Source organism: Lontra canadensis, unplaced genomic scaffold (assembly GCF_010015895.1).
Source record: "Lontra canadensis isolate GAN:19392208 unplaced genomic scaffold, GSC_riverotter_1.0 scaffold126, whole genome shotgun sequence".
Lineage (NCBI taxonomy): Eukaryota > Metazoa > Chordata > Mammalia > Carnivora > Mustelidae > Lontra > Lontra canadensis.
Genome location: NW_022631120.1, coordinates 2,735,164 through 2,760,845, shown reverse-complemented (window position 1 = coordinate 2,760,845; position 25,682 = coordinate 2,735,164). Strand labels below are relative to the sequence as shown.

At 36.0% G+C, this 25,682-nt stretch overlaps 1 protein-coding gene and 1 long non-coding RNA gene across 3 annotated transcripts in view; both read right to left on the bottom strand.

Annotated features, from left to right (window-relative positions):
• Positions 1 to 25,682, bottom strand: part of COMMD10 (COMM domain containing 10) — a 188,765-nt gene that overhangs the window by 149,798 nt on the left and 13,285 nt on the right. For both annotated transcript variants that reach the window (XM_032842236.1, XM_032842237.1), the window contains one exon: positions 999 to 1,109. In XM_032842236.1, the coding sequence (XP_032698127.1) occupies positions 999 to 1,109 (111 nt within the window). The remainder of the gene's footprint in view (positions 1 to 998; positions 1,110 to 25,682) is intronic.
• Positions 17,445 to 21,765, bottom strand: LOC116857802. Its single transcript, XR_004380806.1, has 3 exons — positions 21,693 to 21,765; positions 18,293 to 18,299; positions 17,445 to 17,456 (listed from the first exon to the last, which is right to left on the bottom strand). It is a non-coding gene; the product is annotated as an uncharacterized LOC116857802 (long non-coding RNA).

The following is a 25,682-nucleotide window of genomic DNA, read 5'->3' as shown; positions in this document are numbered from 1 at the left end:
ATTGCCTAAAATTCTGTAGACATGGAACGTGGGCCAGGTATTGGTCTCACCAATATGAAAGACAAAAATGTGCATGATATAATACATCATGAAAGTTCCAACAAATAAGTATCCCATCTTTCAATGCGCATTCTAAGCAATAACATTCTCCCCTCATTCTCTGATCACATCCAGACATAATAATCTGTCCTTCCTCGGATCTTTCTACCTCATTATCACCTCTGTTTTGTCTTCAAATGAAGCAAAGTCTCCTTCATTTAGGGAGAAAAAGTTACTTCCCTTTATCTATCTTAGAAACATAATTAATTACAATAAAAATACAACAAATAGCTTTTATTTATATCTTAAATATATATTTCTCTATATGCTACAGTACAAAACAACAACAACAACAACAAAAACAACTCCATGACAACTCTTTAAACTTGGTAACATGTTTAAGCTTCCTGAAATTAACACTAAAGGAGAAATCACCAAGCAGTTAAAAAAAAGAAAAAACGAATCCCAAATTCTATCTTGCAAGAATTGGGATTTAAACACATGCACACAAGTGCCACACAAACACACACACACACACACACAAATATACAACTCACGTTATGTTCATAACCAAGGTGTTGGTTAGGCAACAATATTCCCTCTACCATATATATGCAGCTTAAAACACCCAGAAATATCCACAAGTATCTGAATCATTAAAAATCTTACTTTTATCTGGCATTACCAAGTTTACCCATTGCAGAATTTAAAAGGTGATACTATGAAATGCTCTTGCAAGGAAGGCATCTTGCAAGATAAGATACTTCTTCAAAGGAATAATAAAGCAATAAGCAACGCGATATCAAAAACTATCACAAATAAAGATCGGTCAATTTGTTAATCCTTATTTAATTTAAATGTGTTTAAATTTTCAATCCAGAGGGCAAAGACCCTGCTAACAATAAAGTACAAGACCTAGTAAACAGAATACACCATTTCAGTGAGATACCATGTCTTACCTTGGAATCTTCATTGCTCACTCCCAGCTGTAGTACAGCCTGAGGAGACTTCAGTTTCGCCTGAGCAGAGTGAGCCATCTGAAGGTTAAGCTGCCATCCGACGGTCTCGAGCTATAAAAGACAAGTGCAGACTGAAATCAGATGGTACAGAAGGAAGACAACAGTCAACTTGAAGCAAATCTCCCATCCATGGGAATGAACACAGATAGCCTGGACTTCGTGGAAAGTCAGTCCCGGGGCTCCTTCAACCCGCATATTCTGCAAATTCTCTCTTTGGGTTCATCACACTGGCCTTGTGCCATGCCTGTCAAATTCAACAAAGAAGGTTGGTCTTCAAATACACTGTATTCTAAAAATAGAGGTCTCAGACTAAGCAATGAAGTACTCTAAAAGAGTCAATGGCTTTTAAGTAGTAAATTAGTATTTTAAGGTAGTATATATTTAAAGCCAATGATTTTTAAATAGTTAGATTTTAGCTAGCACTTTAATGACCTCCTATTATCTTTCAAAACTGTATTAGGTAGAATACAGGGAAGACTTTTTGTTTGTTTAAATTTAGAAGAAAATTGAAGTACCCAGATGGTAAGAGGTTCACACATTTAGACACAGTTAGTGAGATTGGAAAAGAGCCAGACAAAGAATTGATATTTACTAGTGAGCAGGTGTTATCATACTTTCCAAAGTACTCTAACTTATTATGGTTCCCAGTTACGACAGAAACTAATTAGAACATTTCCTTTGAACTTATTAACACAACAGCAAAATTTAATCAGGTAAGGCAAAAATAGTAAAGACAGACTACAACAGTTTAAGTTTTCTTCTAAAATATTAAAACAGTACAAATGTCACTTTATTGACGTTTGGTTTCTCTAAACTCAAAACTAGAAGTATAATAAAGTTTCAGAAATTATTTCCAGTAAATCTCAAATATCGATATTTAGGGAGGACTATCTGACATGCAATCATTATATGCCTCTGACAAAAGGGGCCTAATTACTGATTTAGTAAAACTGCCCTAGCTACACTACTAAGAATGGCAGCCTCGTGACAATTTTTACTTAACCAGAATACTAACTGCTAACTTGAAAGACTGTTCAACAGCTAGAATCACAGCAGTGAGTCAGAGCCAAACTGGAAAGACAGCAATGAAAGTATGATCTATTCAAGAGAGGATGTGATGAGAAAATAAAGATACAGTCCTGTTCTTTCTGGCACTGAACCTTTGAGGGGTAATGGTAAAAAGAGGGAAGATGTTGCATGGACAAAGTCCACAATCCCATAAGGAAAACATCAATTTAATGGTGCATATTAAGTAAGGATCCTGAACGTACTGATCTTACTCACAGATCACAGTAAGTGAGAGTCTCTAATTCCAGCCCAGCACTACTTTCAACACTCATGTTTAAAAGACCCACCAATGAAACAAGAAAAAGCATGCTGTAACCACTCTCATATACCCAAGCATTTTGATATGTCACTGTCTTAATCGAAAAGCACCTTACTCATATGCTACTATATGAACCTATAAGGTACTGTCTTGATCTTATTTTACTGATCCTATCCCAGCACTTGAAACACTTAAAATACTAAGTGAATGAATTAAAACATATCCTCATTGTGGCCAGGAATTTGTATAAATTAATGTATCCTTAGTCACTGCATAAAGAGAGTAAAGGAGAATTTACAAGAGCCCTGAGCTTATACGTTGGTTCACGCTTCAGCTGTCACTCACTGGGCCCAGGGTTAAGTCACAATCTTTCAAGACCTCAATTTCTTCATATAAAATGGGAATAAATCTATCTGAACTATCTACCTTCCTGAGTTATTGGTAATAGCAATTAAGAAAATGTATATTCAAAGATGTTTCAGAAACTGCAAAGCATTATAAATTTAAGGCATTTTAACTACTTGATTCTTTCTACGGTATCTTTTAAACACAGCAGACACTCTATATCTGTTGAATTGGACTGAATCAAAGAATACTCACAAGGAAAGGTAATTTTTTATTAAAAGATTTACTTATTTGACACAGAGAGACAGCCAGAGAGGGTGAAGCAGGCTTCCTGCCAAGTGGGGAGCCCCATGTGGGGTTTGTTCCCAGACCCTGGGATCATGACCTGAGCCAAAGCCAGATACATAACGACAGAGCCACCCTGGCGCCCCAAGGAAAGGCAATTTTTAAGAGTCATGACAAAATGAGCTGGTGGATTGACTTCCTTAACTCTAGAGCCTTTTCTATGCAACCTTGTGATTTAAAAATATTTGTCCCATGCCCATTTTAAAGAACAATTTAAGAGGTGAATAGGATTGCTAAGTTCATATGTGTATAGATGCACATATGCACCCCCACACATAAAATTTCTCAGAAAATGATCAGTATTCAGCAACTTTAAAAGAAGAGGGAATGCAGAAAGAACAAGAATTATAAAAGAATTCTGTACAACTACACAGAGTAAGAAAAAGAAAACAAACCCTTTGAAGTGAAACTAGGAGACAAAAAAAATCAATACTGCTTGAGACAGGGACTCATACTCATTTTACAGTTTAAATATGTAAAATGTAAACAATTGGCGAATTGGGAACAAAGAAGATAGAAAAGTTTCTTATATTAATATTGCAGTTTTTCTCTAAGTTTAAAATTACATAAAAATCAAAATAAAAACTTCTCTAAGAAATTGATTCAATTAAAAATCATCAGTGGATACTAAATGGATACTAGGTCCAGAAAAGTTTGGTTTGAAATGCAAAATCACGGAAGTCTCCACCCACCCCCTCTTGTCAGTTACAAAAGAAAAACATTATTCAGTGAAGAAAACAAAGATCTTAACCAGAGGTCAAAATCAGTATCGCCCAAATGCGCAAAACAAGATTCCGCTTCTCTGCCCATGATACCTTACAAAGACCACAACACCACTGATGTAGCTTTCTAGCCAAAAAAATCATAACCTCCATTTGATTATGAAGAAACAAAAGAAAAAGAAAAATGGAGGAACATCAGGAAAAATAAGTGACACATACACTTCAAAAACATAAATGTCCTAAAAAAAAAACAAAGACACGCTGAGAAAGAAGTCATTCCTTACATTGTTTATAACATACCACTATATTGTTGGCTGTGTCTCTAACTGGCACTAATCATAGAAATATGAGTAAGCAAAATCCCATCGCATAGGTGAAAACTGTACAGTATACTATTGAATCATTATTCCTTTGTGACTCATAACTAAGAAACAAATCCAACGGTCGTCAATATTTTAATTACATATAAAACAAGTAAGTCTAGGGGCACCTGGGTGGCTCAGTGGGTTAAAGCCTCTGCCTTCGGCTCGGGTCATGATCCCAGGGTCCTGGGATGGAGCCCTGCATGGAGCTCTCTGCTCAGCAGGGAGCCTGCTTCCTCCACTCTCTGCCTGCCTCTCTGCGTACTTGTGATCTCTGTCAAATAAATAAATAAAATCTTAAAAAAAAAAAAAAACAACAAAAAATAAGTCAATCTAGTATAGCATTTTGACTTAATATAAGCTCGACTATAGTTGCTTCTATTTAAAATAAAATGTTGCCTTGTGTACAGCAGATAGTATATTAAAATACCAGGAACCATTTTAATATTTGTTTTCTTATTTCATACTCAGATTTAAATCTGAGAGTCCTTATATCTTAACCTCCTAGATTTAAATGTCATCAAAATAACATAAAACACAAGAAAAATAAGACACTGATATTTTTAATGTTTTTCAACCCAAGCCAAACTGTTTAAGTGATAGTTCTTACCCATCTCACTAACATTACTTCTTACTTGATGTTACCAAGATGTCAGTTCAAAATATAATGACTTAAAATAATCCATTATACATATGACTTCTTCATTCTATCTCATATTTCCATGTAATGATCTCAACATAAGCTTAACTTCTCATAAGTGCTTTGTAAACCACAATTCTAAGCTCACACAAAATCAGCCAAAATTATTATTATATTAACCCTTCTATTTTTATTTTTTTTAATTTTATTTATTTGACAGAGAAAGAGAGATCACAAGTAGGCAGAGCAGCAGGCGGGGGCAGGGGGGTGGGGAGAGCAGGCTCCCTGCTGAGCAGAGAGCCCGGATGTGGGGCTGGATCCCAGGACCCCGAGATCATGACCTGGGCTGAAGGCAGAGGCTTAACCCACTGAGCCACCCAGGCGCCCCTATATTAACCCTTTTATATGGAAAAAGAAAATGTAAAGTTTTACACCAGATTTTAACTAGTGAGGTGCTCTAAAAGAGTAGTCACTGTTTAAACCATACAACACAGTAAAAAATACTTTCTATGTTACAAACTGATATACACATCCCGAAGTTCCACAGAAAATTTTTTACCTGGAGCCATGTTCTTTAACAAGCTTTATTATGTTTCATTTTGAAAATGCTATTTGGAAACCCTCTAAACTGATTTCATTACCCACTAAACCACTAACATTTCAGGCTATCTATAGTTAGAAAAATACTACTCAGAAATACTGAACGAGTTTTAGGAACTATGTGCGTAAGTATTCATGAAACATTTTATTATTTATCATAATAAATCATGATAACACATAAAATTAGGGCTGTAACTGTTAAAATAGAAAACACTATCTACATTCCATTGCTATAAGCCACCATTTACTTTATAACTAGAAAATACCATAAGCAGAAATTTCACTTCCGTATGGCTAATTACAGAAACTATACACCTCTATTTACTCTAATGAAATACAAAAATTAAGCAGTTGACTAAATGTTTCATATAAGAACATAAACCTATTTGTAAAGCTTAGCTAGAAACTTGCTCCACAAATTTTTTCTTAACCATTTCTGACTGCTTAATTCTATGAAGTTCCCAATTTAAGAAAGTGACTTCTGGTATCAAGGACTATGCACCTAAAAAAAAAGAAAAAAGAAAAAAAGAAAAACACCTTTCCACACACAATATGTACAAACTCTCAACAAAACACAAAGAACAACTATCTTAGGGCTCTGTAAGGAAAAAAAAAAAGCATATAGATTTTGGAGAATCAAAACATAACGCAATGTTAGCAGCCATGCATCAAAGAAGAAATCAAAGAGAACTAAAAGAACTATTTCGCAACAAATTAAATTGAAAATACAGCATACCAAAATTTCTCGGATGCCACAAAAGCAGTTCTAAGAATGATGTCATATCAATAAATGCCTGCATCGATAAACAAAAAAGATCTCAAACAACCCAACTTTCTTTACACCTCAGCTAGAAAAAGAACAAACAAAACCCGAAGTAAGCAAAAAGATGGAAAAAATAAATATTAGAAATAAATAAATAGAAACTAAAAAAATAATTTAAAAAGATCAAACTAAGAGCTGAGTGGTTTTTTTTTTAATTTTTAAAATTATGTTATGTTAGTCACCATACAGTACATCATTAGTTTGTATGTTTTTTTGTTTTTGTTTTTTTAAGATTTTACTCATTTATCTGAGAGTGAGAGAGAACACAAGCAGGGGGAGCAGCGGGCAGAGGGAGAAGCAGGCTTCCCATTGAGCAAGGAGCCTGATGTGGGGCCCGATCCCAGGACCCCAGGATCACAACCTAAGCCAGAGGCAGACACCCAACCAACTGAGCCACCCAGATGCCCCAAGTGTTCCATGATTCATTGATTTGAGCTTTTTTTTGAAAAGATAAACAAAAATTAACAAACCTTTAGCTAGATTCACCAAAAAAAGGGGGACAGGGGGGAAAAGAACCAAATAAAATCACAAATGAAAGAGGAGACATTACAACCAATACCACGGAAATACAAAAGACCATAAAAGAATACTATGAACAATTACATGCCAACAAACTGGACACACTATAAGAAACAGATAAATTCCTAGAAACATACAACCTATCAAGGTTGAATCACAAATAAATAAATAAACAAACAAACAGAAAATCTGAACAGACAAATGCCTAATAAGGAGGTTGAATCACTAATCAAAAACTTCCCAACAAACAAAAGTCCAGGACCAGATGGCTTCACTGGTGAATTCTACCAAATATTTACAGAAGAATAAATACCAGTCCTTCCCAAATTCTTCCCAAAAACAAAAGATGATGTAATACTTCCAAACTCATTTTACAAGGCCCGTATTATCAATACAAAAACCAGACAAAGGAACCACAAGAAAAGAAAATTACAGGCCAATATCCTTGATAAACACTGATTCAGAAATCCTCAACAAAATATTAACAAAACAAATTCAACAATACATTAGAAGGACCATACACCATGATCAAGTGGCATTTATTCCAAGGACACAAGGATGGTTCAACACCCACAAATCAATCAATGCGCTATATACCACATTAAAATCAAAGATAAAAATCATATAATCATCTCAATAGATACAGAAAAAAATCTGACAAAATTCAACATCCATTTATGATAAAAACAAAACAAAACAACTCTCAAAAGACTGGGTACAGGGAGAACATACCTCAACATAATAAAGGCTAGATATGTCAAGCCCACAGCTAACATCATACTCAATGGTGAAATGTTGATTATTTTTCCTCTAAGATCAGGAATAAGACAAGGATGGCCACTCTTGCCACTTTTACTCAACAAAATACTGGAAGTCCTAGCCAGAGCGATTAGGCCAGAAAAAATAAATAATTAGTATCCAAATCAGAAAGGAACATATAAAACTGCCAGTGCAAATGATAAGATTTTATATACAGAAAATCCTAACAACTCCACCAAATAACCCTTGGAATTAATAAATGAATTCAGGAAAGCTGTGTGACACAAAATCAACATATAAAAATTTATTACAATTCTACACACTAATAATGAACTATCAGAAAGAAATTAAGAAGACAATCCCATTTACGATTGCATCAAAAGAATAAAATACCTAGGAATAAATTTAACCAAGGAGGTGAAAGGCCTGTACACTGAAAATCACAAGACACTGATGAAAGGAAATGAAGACATAAAAATATGGAAAAATAGTCCATGCTTGTGGATTAAAACAATCAATATCAAAAGAATCAATACTCCATCCTACCTAAACAATCTATAAATTCACTTCATTCCTTACCAAAATTCCAATGGTATTTTTCGCGGAAATAAAACAAACAATCCTAAAATTTGTATGGAACCAGAGAAGACTCCAAACAGCCAAAGCAAACCTGAGAAAGAACAAAGCTGGAGGCAACATGCTTCCTGATTTCAAACTCCATCACAAAGTTAGAGTAATCGAAACATTGTATTGGCATAGAAACAAACACGTAGATCAATGGAACACAAAAGAAAGTCCAGAAACAAGTCCACATATATGTGGACCATATATACATGGTCAATTAATTTACAACAAAGAAGCCAAAAATATACAATGGAGAAAGTCCAATCTCTTCAATAAACAACGTTGAGAAAACTGAACAGCCCATTCAAAAGAATGAAAGCGTAGCACTATCTTAACACCACACACAAAATAAATTAAAGACTTGAACATAAGACCTGAAACCTAGAAGAAAACATAAAGGTAAACTCCTTGACATCACTCTTGGTGAGGAATTTTTGGATTTGACACCAAAAACAAATGTAACACGAACAAAAATATACTAGTGGGACTAAAACCAAAAATCTTACGCACAGCAAAAGAAACCTTCGACAAAATGAAAACACAACCCACCAAATGGGAGAAAATATTTGCAAATCATATATCTGGTAAGGGGTTAATATCCAAAATGTATTAAAAAACTCATAAAACTCAACTGCAAAAAAAATAAACAACCTGTTTTAAAAATGAACAGATGTGTAAGCAGACATCTTTCCAAAGAAGACATACATATGGCTAACACGTCCATGTATAGGCATTCAACATCAGTAATCATCGGGGAAATACAAGTCAAAACCACAGTGAGATGTCACCTCACACCTTGTGGAATGACTATCAAAAACACAAGAAATAACAAGTGTTGGTGAGGATGTGGAGAAAAGGGAACCTTTGTATACTGCTGATGAGAATGTAAACTGGTACAGCTGCTACAGAAAGCAATATGGAGTTCCTCAAAAAATTAAAAATAGTACTACATACGATCCAGCAATCAGACTCTGATTATTTAAAAGTGGCTATGTATCTGAGACCACTGACTCAAGAAGATACCCATAACCCCATGTTCACTGCAGCTATACTTAACAATAGCCAAGATGTGAAAACAACCTACGTGTCCACAGAGCAATGAATGGCTAAAGAAAATGAGACACACACACACACACAGAGGAGTATTATTCCACCACAAAAAAAAGAAGAAAATCCTGCCATTTGCAACAACATGGGTAAACTTGAGGGCATTATATAAACTGAAATAAGTCAAACTCAAAAATACACACCATATGACCTCACTTATATGTGGAATCTAAAAAACCAACTACCACCAACCCACTGCTACAAAGAAAAGACGAGTTGCCAGATGTAGAGGGTCATGGGGGGGAGGCAGGTGGGTGAAATGAATGAAGGTCATCAAAAAGTACAAACTTGCAGGTAACAAATAAATAGATCTTGGAGATATAATGTACAGCATGGTGACTACAGTTAATACTATTGTATCATATTTGAAAGTAGCTAAGAAAGTGTATCTTAAAAGCTCTCATCACAGAAAAACAACTGCTAACTATGTGTGGTGATGGACATTAACTAGACTTACAGTAGTGATTACTTCACAAGATATATAAATACTGAATCATTACACACCTGAAATGAATATAATGTTATAGGCCAATGTGATCTCAATTTTTAAAAATGACACAACTACACGCTGTCTTGGGAAAAACACTTTGAAGATACCGACATGGGCAGTTTGAAAGTTCAATGATGGAAAAAGATGTATCATGCAAACATTAATCAAAACAAAGCAGGAAGGGCTATAAAATTATCCAAGACAGGGAAGGACATTCAATAACAATAAAAGGACCAATACACCAAGACATAACAACGCTAAAGGTCTTGGACCTGCAATATATGTCAAGCAAAAATTGATAGAATTAAAAGAACTACACAAATCCACAACTAAAGTTAGAGACTTCAAAACTTGTTTCTCAACAACTGACAGAATAACTTGACAGAAAATCAGCAAGCCTATAAAGAATTCAACATAATCAACCAAAAGAATCTAACTCATTTATAGAACACTTCACTCAACAATAGCAGAATACATATTCTTTTCAAACACTCAAAAACGTATACCAAGATAGACCACATTCTGGCCCATAAAACATACGCCTTAACAAATAAAAATACTGAAATCATACAGGATGTGTTTTCTGACCACAATAGTACTAAACTAGAAATCAGTAACAAAAAGAGGAAAATTTCCAAACACTTGGAAACTAAACATCACACTTCTAAATAATCACAGAGTCTCAAGGAAATCCCAAATATATACTGAACTACTTGAAAATAAAAAACACAATGTATCAAAATTTGTGGGCTACAGCTGAAGCAATGCTGAGAAGAAAATTTAAAGCACCAAATACTTAAATGTGAAGAAGAAAAATCTTAAATCCATGATCTAAGACCTCAAGAACTACAGGCAAAATAATTAACCTCAACCAAGAGACACATTATGTAAAAATTAATGCAAAAGGGATCATGGGGGCGCCCGGGCGGGTCAGTCAGTTAAGTGTCTGCCTTCTGCTCACGTCATGATGCCAGGGTCTTGGGAGTGAGTCCCACATCAGGCTCCCTATGCAGCGTGTAGTCTGCATCTCTCCCTACCGTATCCCATGCTTATGCTCTGTCTCACTCTCTAACAAATAAATAAATAAATAAATAATCTTTTTTTTTTAAGGTGGTGGGGAGATCACAGACATAAATAAAAAATATAAAACTATAAACTTCTTAGGAAAAAAAAAAACAGCTAAACCAAGAGTGCTTAAATGGTCTAAGGCAGGTGAAAAAGTTCTGAGACATGACACTAAAAACAAAATCCATTCCAAGAAAAACTTATCATTTGGTCTTCAACAAAATGAAAAATGTTTGCTCTGCAATCGGCCCTATGAGAAGTCAAACTACAGACTAGTAGAAATCATTTGCAAACCACATATCTGAAAGGATAAGTCTCTAAAATATAGAAACAACTCTCAAAACTTAATAGTTTTTTAAAAAAAAGGAATCCAATTAGAAAATGTGCAAACAGCCTAGAGACATCTCCCTGAAGAGGATATACAAATGGCAAAATAAATACAAGAAAAAAAATGTTCAATGTCATTAGTTATCCAAGAAAGGCAAATGAAAGCCACAATGAGCCATCACTGCACACCTATCAAAACGATCACAGTAAAAAACAGTGACAACTCCAAATGCTGGAAAGGATGCCGAGGAAGTAGTTCCTTCATACACTGCTGATGAGAATGCAAAATGATATAGCACTCTGGAAAACTGTTTGAGAGTTTCTTATGAAACTAACCATATAACTACCATACCACCGGGAAGCTGCACTCGTGAGTATTTATGCTAGAGAAGTAATTACTTACGTTCATGTAAAAACCTAAACATAAATATCCATGGCAACTTCATATTCAACCATAAAAGTGAAAACAACTCCTATCTTTCAAAAGCTAAGTACTTAATTAATCTGTTTTATATATATGCCAGGGAATACTACATAGCAATAAAAAGGAATGAACATTTAATACCTCTAACAACCAGAGGGGAACTTGGGTGGTTCAAATGGTTAAGCATCTGACTCTTGATTTCAGCTCAGGTCATGATCTCAGGGTCTTGAGATCAAGCCCCGTGTTGGGCTCTGCGCTCAGGGAGGAGTTCGCTTGTGATTCTCTCTCCCCCCTCTCTTTCAGTCCCTCCCTCCACCTCTCTCTCTCAACAAAACAAAGCAAATCTTCTAACAATCAGAATGAATACCCAGAGAATTATGGTAAATGGAAAAAAAAGTCAAGCCCAGAAGATTGCATACTATATGATTCCATTTATATTACACTTCTTGAAATCACAGAAACTATAGAAATACAGAAGAAATTAATGATTGCCTAAATGGTGTGGGGCGGGCATAAGAGAAAAGTGGGTATGGCCCTAAAAGGTAACATGAGACCAAAGGAAAAAAGGGAAAAAAAAAGGTAACATGAGGGAACCTGGTGGTAATGAAAACATCATGTATCTTGATTGTAGGAATGTTACTGTCCTGCTTGTGATGTTGCACTACATTTAAGCAAGTTCACTAACACCAAGCAAGTTCATTGGAGTGAGCTGGGTGAAGGGTACGTGGGCTCTTTCTGTATTACTTCTTCCTACTGCATGTATATCTATCATTATCAAAAGGCTAGTTCATTTTAAAGAGGAACAGCATGGAGAAGAGGAGAAAGATGATTAATAAATGTACATAACGATGGAAATTCTGCCAAATTCATATTTACACCTCATTCTTAGGTACAAGATGACGGCATTTAAAGAAAACCTACTGCTCTACAAGGTCTCTATAATTCTAAGTGGTTTTTCCATATTCTTTGTTTACATGGATAAAAATAAAGCATGAGATAAAGAACTTCTTCCACATCTTTCACACAGGGTAAAAGGGAATTTCTCAATTCAATGTAATATGTTTAATAAGGTTAGCTTCTTTGAAGCACTTCTCATTATAAATGTATCACCAAGAAAGCAATACCTGCTGGGAAAATCAATTTCCGAATATATAAAAGGTCATATTCATGATCCTTCAGTAATAGCATGGGTATATGTATGTATATGCAATTAATCTTTATTTAAAATGACAGAGCCAGAGTAATTTCTACATTTGTCTAAAACAGAGAAGTTTCCACTTTTTCCATTATAATGTATGGAGATTTACCTCCTCAGGCAACAGAGGCCAAAGGACACAAAAATCCAAATTGACACTACCAATTAAGGAGTACATTTCACTGGAAACGTTCTATATACCAGTAAGAGTATACAGATTATTATCCCTCAGTTATTTACCTTCTTTGGAAAGAAAAATGCTAACAACTATGAAGAAGGTACTTATCATCAGCTCAAAAAGATTCATTAATCAAATTAGCAAAATGTTACACAGTCTACCATTTGGAGGCTCTCTAGGAAATTTCAAATTTTATTCCCCATTTTTAAGGTGGTTGTGGACAATTTACAATGTTGCATTCTTAAAACATCTCCTGTGGAACTTAGAATGAATTTGCAAGTAGAAAAACATTATAAATGGTGATTAAATTACAAAGTAATTTAACAGAAGAAATGCAAGTGGTTCCCTACTTTTGTCCTAACCAGAGGGAGTACCTAAATCTCAAAACATAACAAAGTTAAGTCCTCTCATCTGATGGCTAATAACAATCAATATTTTAGGCTTAAGACAAATCTTCAATTTCCAGCATTTTATCTATGTGGTTTTCTTAAGTATTATGTACATATTTAGCAGCCCAAACACAAGCATTCAATTTGAGAAAAAACTTGGTGCTTTCAGGAGACTAATGATTCCATTAACTTTAAGAAACCTCCACTTCTTATCAAGAGAATCCGACTTTCATTCTGGTTTTCTATTCATTTTTAAATAGCAATGGCAAAATGATAAAAAGACAGCTTGTGCAAATGGAGAAAAACAAAACCAAAACATAGTTACCATTAACTGAGATGGAAAAAAAACTACAGTAACAGTTTCAAGAGGAAGACACAAGGATCAGGTTACTTAATTTTTTTAATGTTAAGTCTGAGATGCCTATTAGACATCCAATAAACTTATCAAGTAGGCAGGCCCAGGCTAGAGAAAAAAAATTTCATAAGCTAGCATTTAAACCCTGACAACTAGATGAAATGGCCAGGGAAGATGAAAGTGCCAGGGAAGTGAGTCCTGGCACTATGCAAAATTGTGCAAATAAGGAGAAAGTAGCAAACATGACTACAAAAGGCATCCAGAAAGAAGAAAAATCAGGAAGTATGGATCTGCCTTTTATACCATCTTAGGTTCTGGTGACAATCAAAAATGAATAATTTATAATCTCTGTCCTCAAAATTCCAAGTCTAGTGATGAAGACAAGTATGTACAAAAACAATTTTGATGTAACATGTCATCATGTATGTAGAAAATCCAAAGTAATCTACTAAAAAGCTCAGAAACTAGTGCATGATTTTAAGAAAGTTATGGCACACAAGATTATTGTAAAAAATCAACAGTATTTCAAGATAACAGAAACAACTAGAAAATATTAAAAAACGCAATCCCATTTGTATAGCAACCAAAATCATGCTAATGCATAGTGTCATGGTCTGTTCCAGCTGCTATGACAAAATACAGCAGACTACATAGCTTAATAATAATAAATACTTCTCACAGTTCTGGAGGCTCCAAGTCCAATATCAGTGTGCCACCACGGTGGCTTGAGGGCTGCTGACTTCTCCGTGTTCTCACATGGCAGAAGGAGGTAAAGCAGCTCTCTCTGGTTTCTTTTATAAGGGCACTAATCCCAAATAGTAGGGATCTGCCCCCATGAACTATCACCTCCCAAAGGCCCCACCTCCTAATATCATTGCCTTGAAGATTAAATTTCAACTTACAAGTTGTCAGAAGACACAAACATTCAGTCTACAGCACAGGAATACATTTTAACAAAATCTGTGTAAGTCCTGGTCCCTGAAAAACTACAAAAGTTACTGGAATAAATTAAAGAAAGTACCAGTATATGGAGATATACCATGTTCATGAATTGAAAGTCTTAATATTGTTAAAATGTCAGTTCCACCAAAAGTGATCTACAGATTTAGGGCAATCCAACACAATTCCCAGCAGGCACTTTCTATAGAAATTAACAAGCTGATTCTAAAATTTAAATGGAATGGAAATGACCTAAAAGAGGCAAAGCAGTTTTCTCTCTTTTTTTTTTTTTAATTTGGAAAAGCTACACTACCCAACTCAAGATTTATTATAAAGCCACAGCAATAAAGATAATGCGCCATAGGCAAAAGAACAGAAATACAGACCTATCAATTGACTCTGACAAAGATGCCAAGGTAAATGATCCTGGAACAACTAGCTATCTCAACAGAAAGAAAACGTACGACAACGCCTTCCTAACAGCAACACAGAAATGAACTCAAAATGCATCACAGACCTAAATGTAAGTGCTGAAACCATCAAACTTCTAGAAAAAAAACACAAAAGAAAATCCTTGTCATCCTGCATAGGCAAAGATATCAGATAGAACATTAAAAGCATTAATCATAAAAGAAAAAAATTGTAAACTGGATTTCACCAAAATTAGAAATTCTGTTCTTCAAATGTCACCATTAAGAAAAAGGAAAGGCAAGCCACCAGGTGATAATATATTCACAATAAATACACCGACAGGGGCGCCTGGGTGGCTCAGTGGTTAAGCCTCTGCCTTCAACTCAGGTCATGATCTCAGGGTCCTGGGATAGAGCCCCACATCGGGCTCTCTGCTCAGCAGGGAGCCTGCTTCCTCCTCTCTCTCTGCCTGCCTCTCTGCCTGCTTGTGATCTCTCTCTGTCAAATAAATAAATAAAATCTTAAAAAAAAAAAAAACAAAAAACACCGACAAAGGACTTGTATCCAAACTGTATCAAGAATTCTTATCACTCAAAAAGAGTAAGACAAAGAAATCTATACAAAAAAAAGGAGGGGGGGCAAAGATTTGAACAGCTCATTCACAAAAGATACACAAATGGCCAAAAAACACATAAAAAGATACTCAACATCTTTAATGTTCACGATCCTTACACCTATTAGAAGGACTAAAATTTAAAAGATTGGCAATACCAAGTGTTGACCAATATGTGAAAAAAAAATGACAGGTTGGAATGTAAACTAGTAAAATCTGTTTGGAAAACTCTTTGGTCATTACAGCTGCCCAATCAATCCACCACTAAATATTCTTCCAAGACAAATGAAAAGATATATCCGGGGCCCCTGGGTGACTCAGTCGGTTAAGTGTCTGCCTTCAGCTCAGGTCATGATCTCAGGGTCCTGGGATTGAGCCCCACATGGTGGGGGCGGGGAGTGGTAGTGTCTGCTTCTCCCTCTCCCACTCCCCCCTGCTTAAGTACTCTCTCTCTCAAATAAATAAATATCTTAAAAAAAAGAGATATGCCCATATAACAATGTAAACAGGAGTATTAACAGATTTATTCAAAACAGCCAAAAACCAGAAACAGCCCAAACATCAGTGGTTTCCTCGGGCCAGGGTTAGGGGAGAGAGGGATGTCCAACAGGCTTGAGGGAACTTTAGAAGGTGATGAAAATGCTCTGTGTTTTGATGACGGGAGTGATCTCCTGAGTGCACATGTTTTCAAAATTCCTCAAACTGTACAATTTAAAAGGAAACAGTTTATACTATGTAAATTATAATGTAATAACATTATGTTTAAAAGATACAGTATACTAAAGGTTGTGACCAAAGAATGTGTACATGCAACGGGAGCACACGTCCAGCTGCCCATTCCCACCACTCTCTGTCATCCTCTAGTCATTGCAAGAACAGGGGACAATAAGCCTCAAGGACCAAACCGTACAACCACTTGCATCCTACAGAAAGAAGCCTCAGTTGTGACGTCTCTAAGTACATGAAGACAATGCCAGGACCTCAGAGATGACTATTAGACAATATGACACAAATATGAGTATACAACCACTTATCATAAAGATGCAGAAAAATGTCCTGAATTAATACTGGAGTTACCCTGCACCTGGGTAATGGCCCACCTTGACAAAACACACTGCATAAATCATACTGCAAAGAGCTACATGTTAGGTGATCTTCAGAAGACATCAAAAATCCAAAAGTGACTAAACCAAAGCCCTTCTTTAATGCTGATGCTACACCAAATCATAATAAGAGGTACAAATGCTTTATTACAAATATCGCAACTTAGGGATACCCCCTAACCTATATCCTTAAGTTCAGATGCCACTGAAGTCAACCTCGTCTCACTGCATGGGTGGCATGGAACTTCGTTATATGCCTTGACTCACCAACATGGCCAGAATACCTAATCATGGTCTTCACATCCAAGCTGAAAAGTGATGAGAGAAATCATCAGTGAACCATCCTTCAAACTATTGGCCCCCACTGCCTACTAAGAACATATGAAAATGACAGCACAAGTTTGAGGACACTGAAATGTCATTCAACTAATGCTCTCACAATTGGCAACACTCTGAAAAAGTACATCAACTCGATTTAACAATCTTTGAATACTATGCACATAATAAGACTAATTTTGCTAACAGCACAATTTCTGGCATTAGTAAAATCTTTATTTAATTTGTTAATGGTTCTGGTTTTAGGCAATTATTTATAAAGCAGAGAACACATTTCTACTTCAAATAAGACTGATTAAGGGTCTCTTAGATCTAAAGCTATTTAAATTGATTGCTTGTAATACAGCTAATGACATCACCTTGTTTTCCTGGAGAATCTCCATTTCAAGCTAAAGCCATTCTTTCTCTATTTCCACTTTGAAAATGGAAAAAATTTAAATGGTTGAGTCAAGGATTCCAGCAAAATTCAAGAGTCATGAAAAAAAAAAATGAACCACAAAAGGTTTCACAAAGTGAAAACACAAAAGAGTACTGGGAGGGGTGCCCAGCTGACTCAGTCAAAAGAGCGTACAACTCTTGATCTTGGGATCATGAGCTCAAGCCCCATGCTGGAGGTACAGATTACTTAAAATAAATAAATAAACTTAAAAAAAAAAAAAAAAGAATACTGGGAAATAGGGGCTCCTGGGTGGCTCAGTCAGTTAAGTGCCTGACTCCCGGTTTCAGCTCAGGTCATGATCTCAGGGTCACGAGATCGAGCCCCATGACAGACTCCACGCTCAGCATGGAGTCTGCTTGAGATTCTCTCTCTTCTTCTACCTCTGCCCCTTCCCCACCCATGCTCTCCCATTCTCTAAATAAATCAGTAAATTCTTTAAAAAAACAAACAAACTAGGAAATAAAAAAGGTATAATCCACAATCCCTTCTTGTTTGTTCTTTCTCCACCAATAAGTACAAATATCCTTCTTTATAAGAAAACCTAATAAATTGCACTTGAAAAGAGCACAATTTGTAAAGCAGACATATTGTGCAATTACTCATTCAACAACTATATATTAAGAACCCACTATCCTCCAAGGGCTATTTAAAGTAATGGAAATACAATAGTGAACAAATGCTCTTGCGGAGCTTAGGGTTCAGTAAGAGACAGAAAATTTAAAAAAATAAATAAAATATGTAACGTGCCAGATGGGAATGAATGCTATGTTAAAAAAAAAAGTAAAGTAAGAAAGTACCATAGACCTGAGGGCCCTTTCCACTATGATGATCAGGGCAAGATTCAACGACAAATGTGACATTAGAACAAACAGCTGGAAAAGGGAATAGACCTCCAGGAGAAGAGCTTCTCAAGTAAAGAGACTGGATGTGACCAAAGTCAGGCAGGTGAAGGACGTTAAGAGGTGAAGGTCAATGAGATAAGGCAGCGAACTGAGGGGGTTATAGATCTTGAAGAACCTTAAAAGCAATCACAAGAAATTTAATTTCTATTGTAAAACTCATGGAAAGCCTTTGGTGGATTTGGAGCAAAGGAGGGATAGAATAAGATTTAGAATTTTAAAAAATCACTTTTAGAGTTCTTAATCTGATAATGGTAGGAAACCATTTATACCACATTACCCTTCTTACAAGTAAAAATTATAACCACTAGACAAAATATTTTATTTTTTTATTATTTTTTAGAGAGTGGGGGAGAGGCAGAGGGCCAGAGAGAGAGAGAGAATCCTGCTGCTCAGCACAGAGCCCCACGTGGGGCTTGATCTACGACCCTGATATCACGACCTGAGCCAAAATCAAGATCCAGACGCTTAACCAACTGGGACACCCAGGCACCTCTAAACAAAATATCTTAAAAACAATGATTTGAAAGTATTGGAGGACGACTAAAAGCAGCTAGAAGTTAAGGGAATTCAACTCATTTATGACAAGAACCACACAAGGCGACAGATTCGCATTTAAATGTGTTTCCCCAATCCGTGAAGATGGGTTGTTCAAAGAGAAAGCCTCAGAACGCAAACCCATTCTGTGGTACTGACCCAAGAAAAATTAAAATATATATCCACAAAAAGACTTGTACATAAATGTTCACAACAGCCTTATTCACAATAGCCAGAAACTGGAAAGAACCCAAAGGTCCATCAACAGGAATATGGATAAACAAACAGTGATATTTTTATAGGATGAACTACTACCCAGTGACAAAAAAATAAAATAATAAACAAATAAGTAAAAGCTATAAGTAACATGAATGAATTCCAAACATTATGTTAGAAGATATGAGTCAGACACATTCGAGTCCATTTACACTGACTCCAAGAACAGACAAAACCAATCTATGGTGACAGAAAGTGAGGGCAGGAATGGAGGAATCAACACCGGGCATTTTCCAGATGATGGTAATTTTCTTTAACTTGTTATGGATAGTGATGAAATGGGTGTATATAATTTCTGAACTCATAAACCGGACTCTTAAAATCTGGGCATTTTACTACAGGTAAATTGTATTTCAATAAAAAGCAGTAACTAAGTCTAGCAGCTTTTAAACCTCACAAACATTTATTCAGTCAATCCCAGCACATGGGAAAAATATGCCTTTCACTTGATTCATAACATGCTAACAACTAAATTAACAACAGGCAGAAATTCAGCTTGTATGTGGACTATAATTATAACAAAATACCTTTCCTATAAGTGCAGATGGTAATGTTAAGGAGTATTTAAACCGGGGCACCTGGGTGGCTCAGTGGGTTAAAGCCTCTGCCTTTGGCTCAGGTCATGATCCCAGGGTCCTGGGATCGAGCCCCGCATCGGACTCTCTGCTCAGTGGGGAGCCTGCTTCCTCCTCTCTTTCTCTGCCTACTTGTGATCTCTGTCCGTCAAATAAATAAATAAAATCTTAAAAAAAAAAAAAGGAAGTATTTAAACCTAGAAGAAGTGTTCAAATACATGGTCACAGCCATATACTGTCTTTCAAGATTCAGCGTCATGAAGTATGCTTTTCCTGCCCTCTTTACATAAAGCTATTCATCCATCCATAGAAATGAAGTAATATGGATATTAAAGAAAATGCTAAAGCAAAATAATACCGTAATTTATAAATATCAAATCCAAATGCCTACTTTCTTATACTCCATATAAAAAAACACATATTCAACAACACTTAACAATAAATTGGACTATAAAAGCTTAACAGGGATATATTTTGAGGACTGTTAGAGGAACGTTATGATCTTAGAAACATTAGCTACCTATTTTTAAATGGAGATTTCTCAAGACCCTGCAAGAAGATATGATGAGATTTCACTGGAGTGTACAATGAAATAAGTAAATATTGTGAATAAGTTTGGCATGTAATTGGTAAAGTTAAGAACACTCTTAATAGGAGAAATTCACGTTAAACCTACTTCGAGCAGATTTAAGTGTCAAAATATGTATGTAAAAACTCCCTAACATATAAATGAATTTTTTAAAAAGGAGCAGGCTACTCGTGCTTAAAATATGTCTCACATCTATTTCTCATCATCACATCTGTTACAGAGGAACAGAGTTAATTTGGAATGTAAAATTATTTGGGGAGGAAAATTATATCATTAAATAAAAATATTCCATAATATCACAGGACACAGAAAAAAAAATCACACAGCTAACACCTAGGTGTTACAGCTTAACGGCTTAGGAGTGTGAGTGTAATTACTTGTGTCAAATCCCAGCTCCTGGCACATTAAGGTCTCAGAAAATAGACAAATTAAGTCAATAATATCTGAAATGTAAGTTTTTACATTTAGTAGAGTAGGAATACATGTAAGAGAACTCTAAACAGAATGTCAGAGGAGTAAAACTGAATACAGGATTCAAGTTCTGTCCAAAGGGAAATTCACAGTTTAATAAATGTCATCACACAGGCACCATAACAAAAATGAAGAGAAAGCCGTCTTAGGAGGGTGCAGGCAATGCAGATTAGAGGGAAGAAAACAAAACGCAAATAAGTGGTGGCGACATTTCAGTCTCAAGTCTCCAAAGAGATTAAGATAAAGTACATTTTAAAAAAAAAAAGTGAGATGGGATTAAAATTTTATAAGCCCCTCAATCATACTGGGCAAAAAGCTGCCATTAAGATTAGTTTTCAATCAGCTCCCACTTACTGGACCTAAACAGCAAAAGATAAAAAGGGGTGTTTTTAAAAATGAAATTAAAAATACACACCGAAGGTTTTTAACATATTACTTAATTGAATCTGACTCTTTGAATTTGGAATTATTACCCAGAAATGTCCCCGTGCAAGAACTGCATAGGGAGTTCAGGAGAGTAAGCCCCTAAATGACCCAAAACACGGTTGTTGTAAATACACCTTTGGTTCATTACCTAGGAAGTCTCTGCCATATATTTCTGTTGGAATTTGAATGACGGGCTCTATTTTCACATACAGCCTAAATAGTTTATCAGAGCCAAAAAGGAACAGAGCCCTTGAGCTGCTGAAGGCAGCATGACTGAAAAGGAACACGGCTTCAGAAACAGATCTGATTCTCCTGTCAGTTTCACCACAGACCAACTGGGGGGAGGTGGTAAAGTTATATATATTTGTTTTGTTTTGTTTTTTTCTTATTCTTTGTTTTCTTATTTTATTTTTTTTTTTTTTACAAACCCTTGTGTCGAGGGCTGACTTTCAATAGATCGCAGCGAGGGAGCTGCTCTGCTACGTACGAAACCCCGATAAAGTTATATTTTATAAGGGTTTACGTTCTTCCTTTTCAAGGATATCGTACATACACACAGAACTATGTAAACCACACTGGCACAGAAACGTTGTGCCTGACATAGGGAAACTGTGGCAGCGAACACTTAGGTGGAAATACCGTATGATGGAGCCGGAGTGTGACGACTGCGTCAAATCTCCACTCCGCCACCTGCTCAGCTGCGTGATCCTGAACCAGTTATTTAATCCTTCCAAGCCTCAATTTTAGTTTCAACACAAACTCTATTAAAAGGTTTGACAAGATGCGAAGCGCTTACTTAGTCGAGTATCTGGCCACAATAAACACAAGAAATGTTTGCTATAATTTTAAGAAAGAAGAACAAAGCTGGAGGTATCACACTTCCAGATTTCAAGATATACTGCAAAGCTGTGGTAACCGAAACAGCATGGTACTGGCAAAAAACCAGGCACAGAGATCAACGGAACAGAAGAGAGAGCGCAGAAAGCAGCCCACACTTGTATGGCCGATGAATCTATGACAAAGGAGGCAGGAACAGACAATGGGGAATAGGCAGTGTCTTTGATACATGGCTCCAAGCAAGCTGGACAGCGACACGAGGAAGAATGAAACTGGACCACTTTCTCAGACCGTACACAAAAATAAACTCAAAATGCATTAAAGACCTCAATGTGAAACATAAAATCAAAGAATTTCTGAAGGAATCCTAGCCAGTAAATTTCTTTGACATCAGCCATAGCAACATTTTTTTTTTTTTAGTTGTATCTCTTCAGGCAAGGGAAATAAACACAAAAATAAACTACTGGGTTCCCTGTCCAGCGGGGAGTCTGCTCCCCTCTCTCTCTCCCCCTCTGCCCCTAACCCTGCCCATGCTCTCTTGCTCACTTGTTCTCTCTCTCAAAATAAAATAAATAAAATCTTCTAAAAACTTAACTAATTAATTAAATACTGGCAACAAGGCAGGATGTTTAGGCTTGCACAAACATGTTAATATTAACATAATATTAAAAGTCCTACTTAATGCAATAGGGCAAAAAAAAAACAATAAAAAGCTGAACAAAATAAATAAAAGCTGAACAGACTGGAAAAGAAGAAATAAAATGTCTCTTCACAGACAACATAACTATCTATAAAGAAAATCACAAGGAACCCACAAAAAGACAGCTATAACTAATTAATGAGTTTATCAAGGTTACAGAATACAAGGTCAATACAAAAATCATTGTGTTTCTACATACTAGCAATAAACAACTAAAAACCAGAATCTTAAAAATACTACCATTTACAACAACTCCAAAAACAAGAACTACTTAGGCACAAGTCTAACAAAGTATGTGCAGTATCTGTACGCTGAAAAATGAACAAAACTGTTATAAAAAATTGAAGAGAACCTAAATACATGGAGAGTTATAATCAATATGGCTAAGAAGCCATTTTTCCCCAAAGTGATCTATACATTAAACATAATTTCCATCAAACTCCCAGCTGGATTTTTTTGTAGATCTAGAAAACTTGCTATTCAAATTTATATGAAAAGTCAAAGAAACTAGAATATGCAAAACAATTATGAAAAAAACCCAAAGTTAGCAGACTTACAGCTCCTGATGTGAAGGCTTACTACAAAGCTAGAGTAATTAAAGCAGTATGATATTGGCATAGACAAAGAGATCAATGGAACCAAACACAAAAGTCCAGAGAAAGACTAACACAAATACATCAAATGATTTTTGACAAAGGGGCCAAGGCAATTCAGAGACAAAAGGATGTTATCAATAAATTATGCTGCATGTGTATAAATGAACATCTAAAATGAGCAACTATATGCAGAAAAAAGGAAATTTAATCTGCACCTTATACCAAATTAACTCAAAATGGATCTTATAGCTAAATGTAAAACATAAACCTATAAAAAAGAAGAAAACAAAGAGAAAATCTTTGTGACACTGCATTAGGCTACAAATTCTTAGATACAAAACCAAAAGCAGGGGTGATAAATTAATTGAGAAGTCAAACTTCATCAAAATTAAAAGACTTTATTCTGCAAAAGCCACTGCTAAGAAAATGAAAACCTATGGACAAGGAGAAAGTATCTCCAAACCCCGTTGGAGAAAGGAAACATGCCCTGAATATTTAAAGAACTCAAAAACTCAACAGAACGAAAACAAACACCCTCCCCACATTTTAACAACCTAGAACAAAAGCATTCCCATACATTCTGTGTGCTGGGATTTATACCTGAGACTGTCCTTTAAATTACTATCATGGAACTTCCTTATCTGTCATAGTGTGAAAATAACAAGCAAAAGATCTGAACAGACATTATACCCATAAAGATATATGGAGACAAGCAAGCACATAAGAACCCGAATTGCCAAGGAAATGATGAAAAAGAAAAACAAAGCTGGGGGATCACATTGCCTGATTTCAAGCTCTATTACAAAGCTGTGATCACCAAGACAGCATGGTACTGGCACAAAAACAGACACACAGATCAACTGAACAGAATAGAGAGCCCAGAAATGGACCCTCAAATCTAGGGTCAACTCATCTTCAACAAAGCAGGAAAAAATAATCAATAGAAAAAAGACAATCTCTTCAAAACATGGTGCTGGGAAAATTGGACAGCCACATGCAGAAGAATGAAACTCGACCATTCTCTTACACCATACACAAAAATAAACTCAAAATGGACGAAAGACCTCAGTGTGAGACAAGAATCCATCAAAATCCTAGAGGAGAACACAGGCAGTAACCTCTTCAACATCAGCCACAGCAAGTTCTTTCAAGACACATCTCCAAAGGCAAGAGAAACAAAAGCGAAAATGAACTTTTGGGACTTCATCAAGATAAAAAGCCTCTGCACAGCAAAGGAAACAGCCAACAAAACAAAGAGGCAATCCACAGAATGGGAGAAGATATTTGCAAACGACACTATATACAAGGGACTGATATCCAAGATCTATAAAGAACTCCTCAAATTCAACATCCAAAAAACAAATAATCGAGTCAAACAATGGGCAGAAGACATGAACACTTCTCCAAAGAAGACATACAAATGGCTAACAGACACATGAAAAAATGTTCATCATCATTAGCCATCAAGGAAATTCAAATCAAAACCACATGGAGATACCACCTCACACCAGTTAGAAAGGCAAAAACTGACAAGGCAAGAAAACAACAAATGTTGGAGAAGTTATGGACAAAGGGGAACCCTCTTATACTGTCAGTAGGAATGCAAGTTGGTGCAGCCACTTTGGAAAACGGTGTAGAAGTTCCACAAAAAATTAAAAATAGAACTTCCCTCTGACCCAGCAATTGTACTACTGGGTATTTACCCCAAAGATAAAGATGTAGTGAAAAGAAGGGCCATATGCAACCCAATGTTCATAGCAGCAATGTTCATGACAGCCCAAGTGTGGAAGGAGCCTAGATGCCCTTCAACAGACAAATGGATAAAGAAGATGGGGTCCATATATACAATGTGGTCCATATATACAATCATCAGAAAGGATGAATACCCAGCTTTTGCATCAACATGGATGAAACTGGAGGAGATTATGCTGAGTGAAGTAAGTCAAGCAGAGAAAGTCAATTACCTGGTTTCACTTATCTGTGGAGCATAAGGAATAGCATGGAGGACATTAGGAGAAGCAAGGGAAAAATGAAGCGGGGGAATTGGAGGGGGAGATGAACCATAAGAGACTATGGACTCCAGGAAACAAACTAAGCGTTTTAGAAGGGAGGGGGTAGGGGGATGGCTTGGCCTAGTGATGGGCATAAAGGAGGGCATGGATGGCATGGAACACTGGGTATTATACAGTAGCCATAAATCATGGAGCACTACCTCTAAAATTAATGATGTACTACATGCTGACTAACATAATATAATTAAGAAAAAAGATCATCCACATAA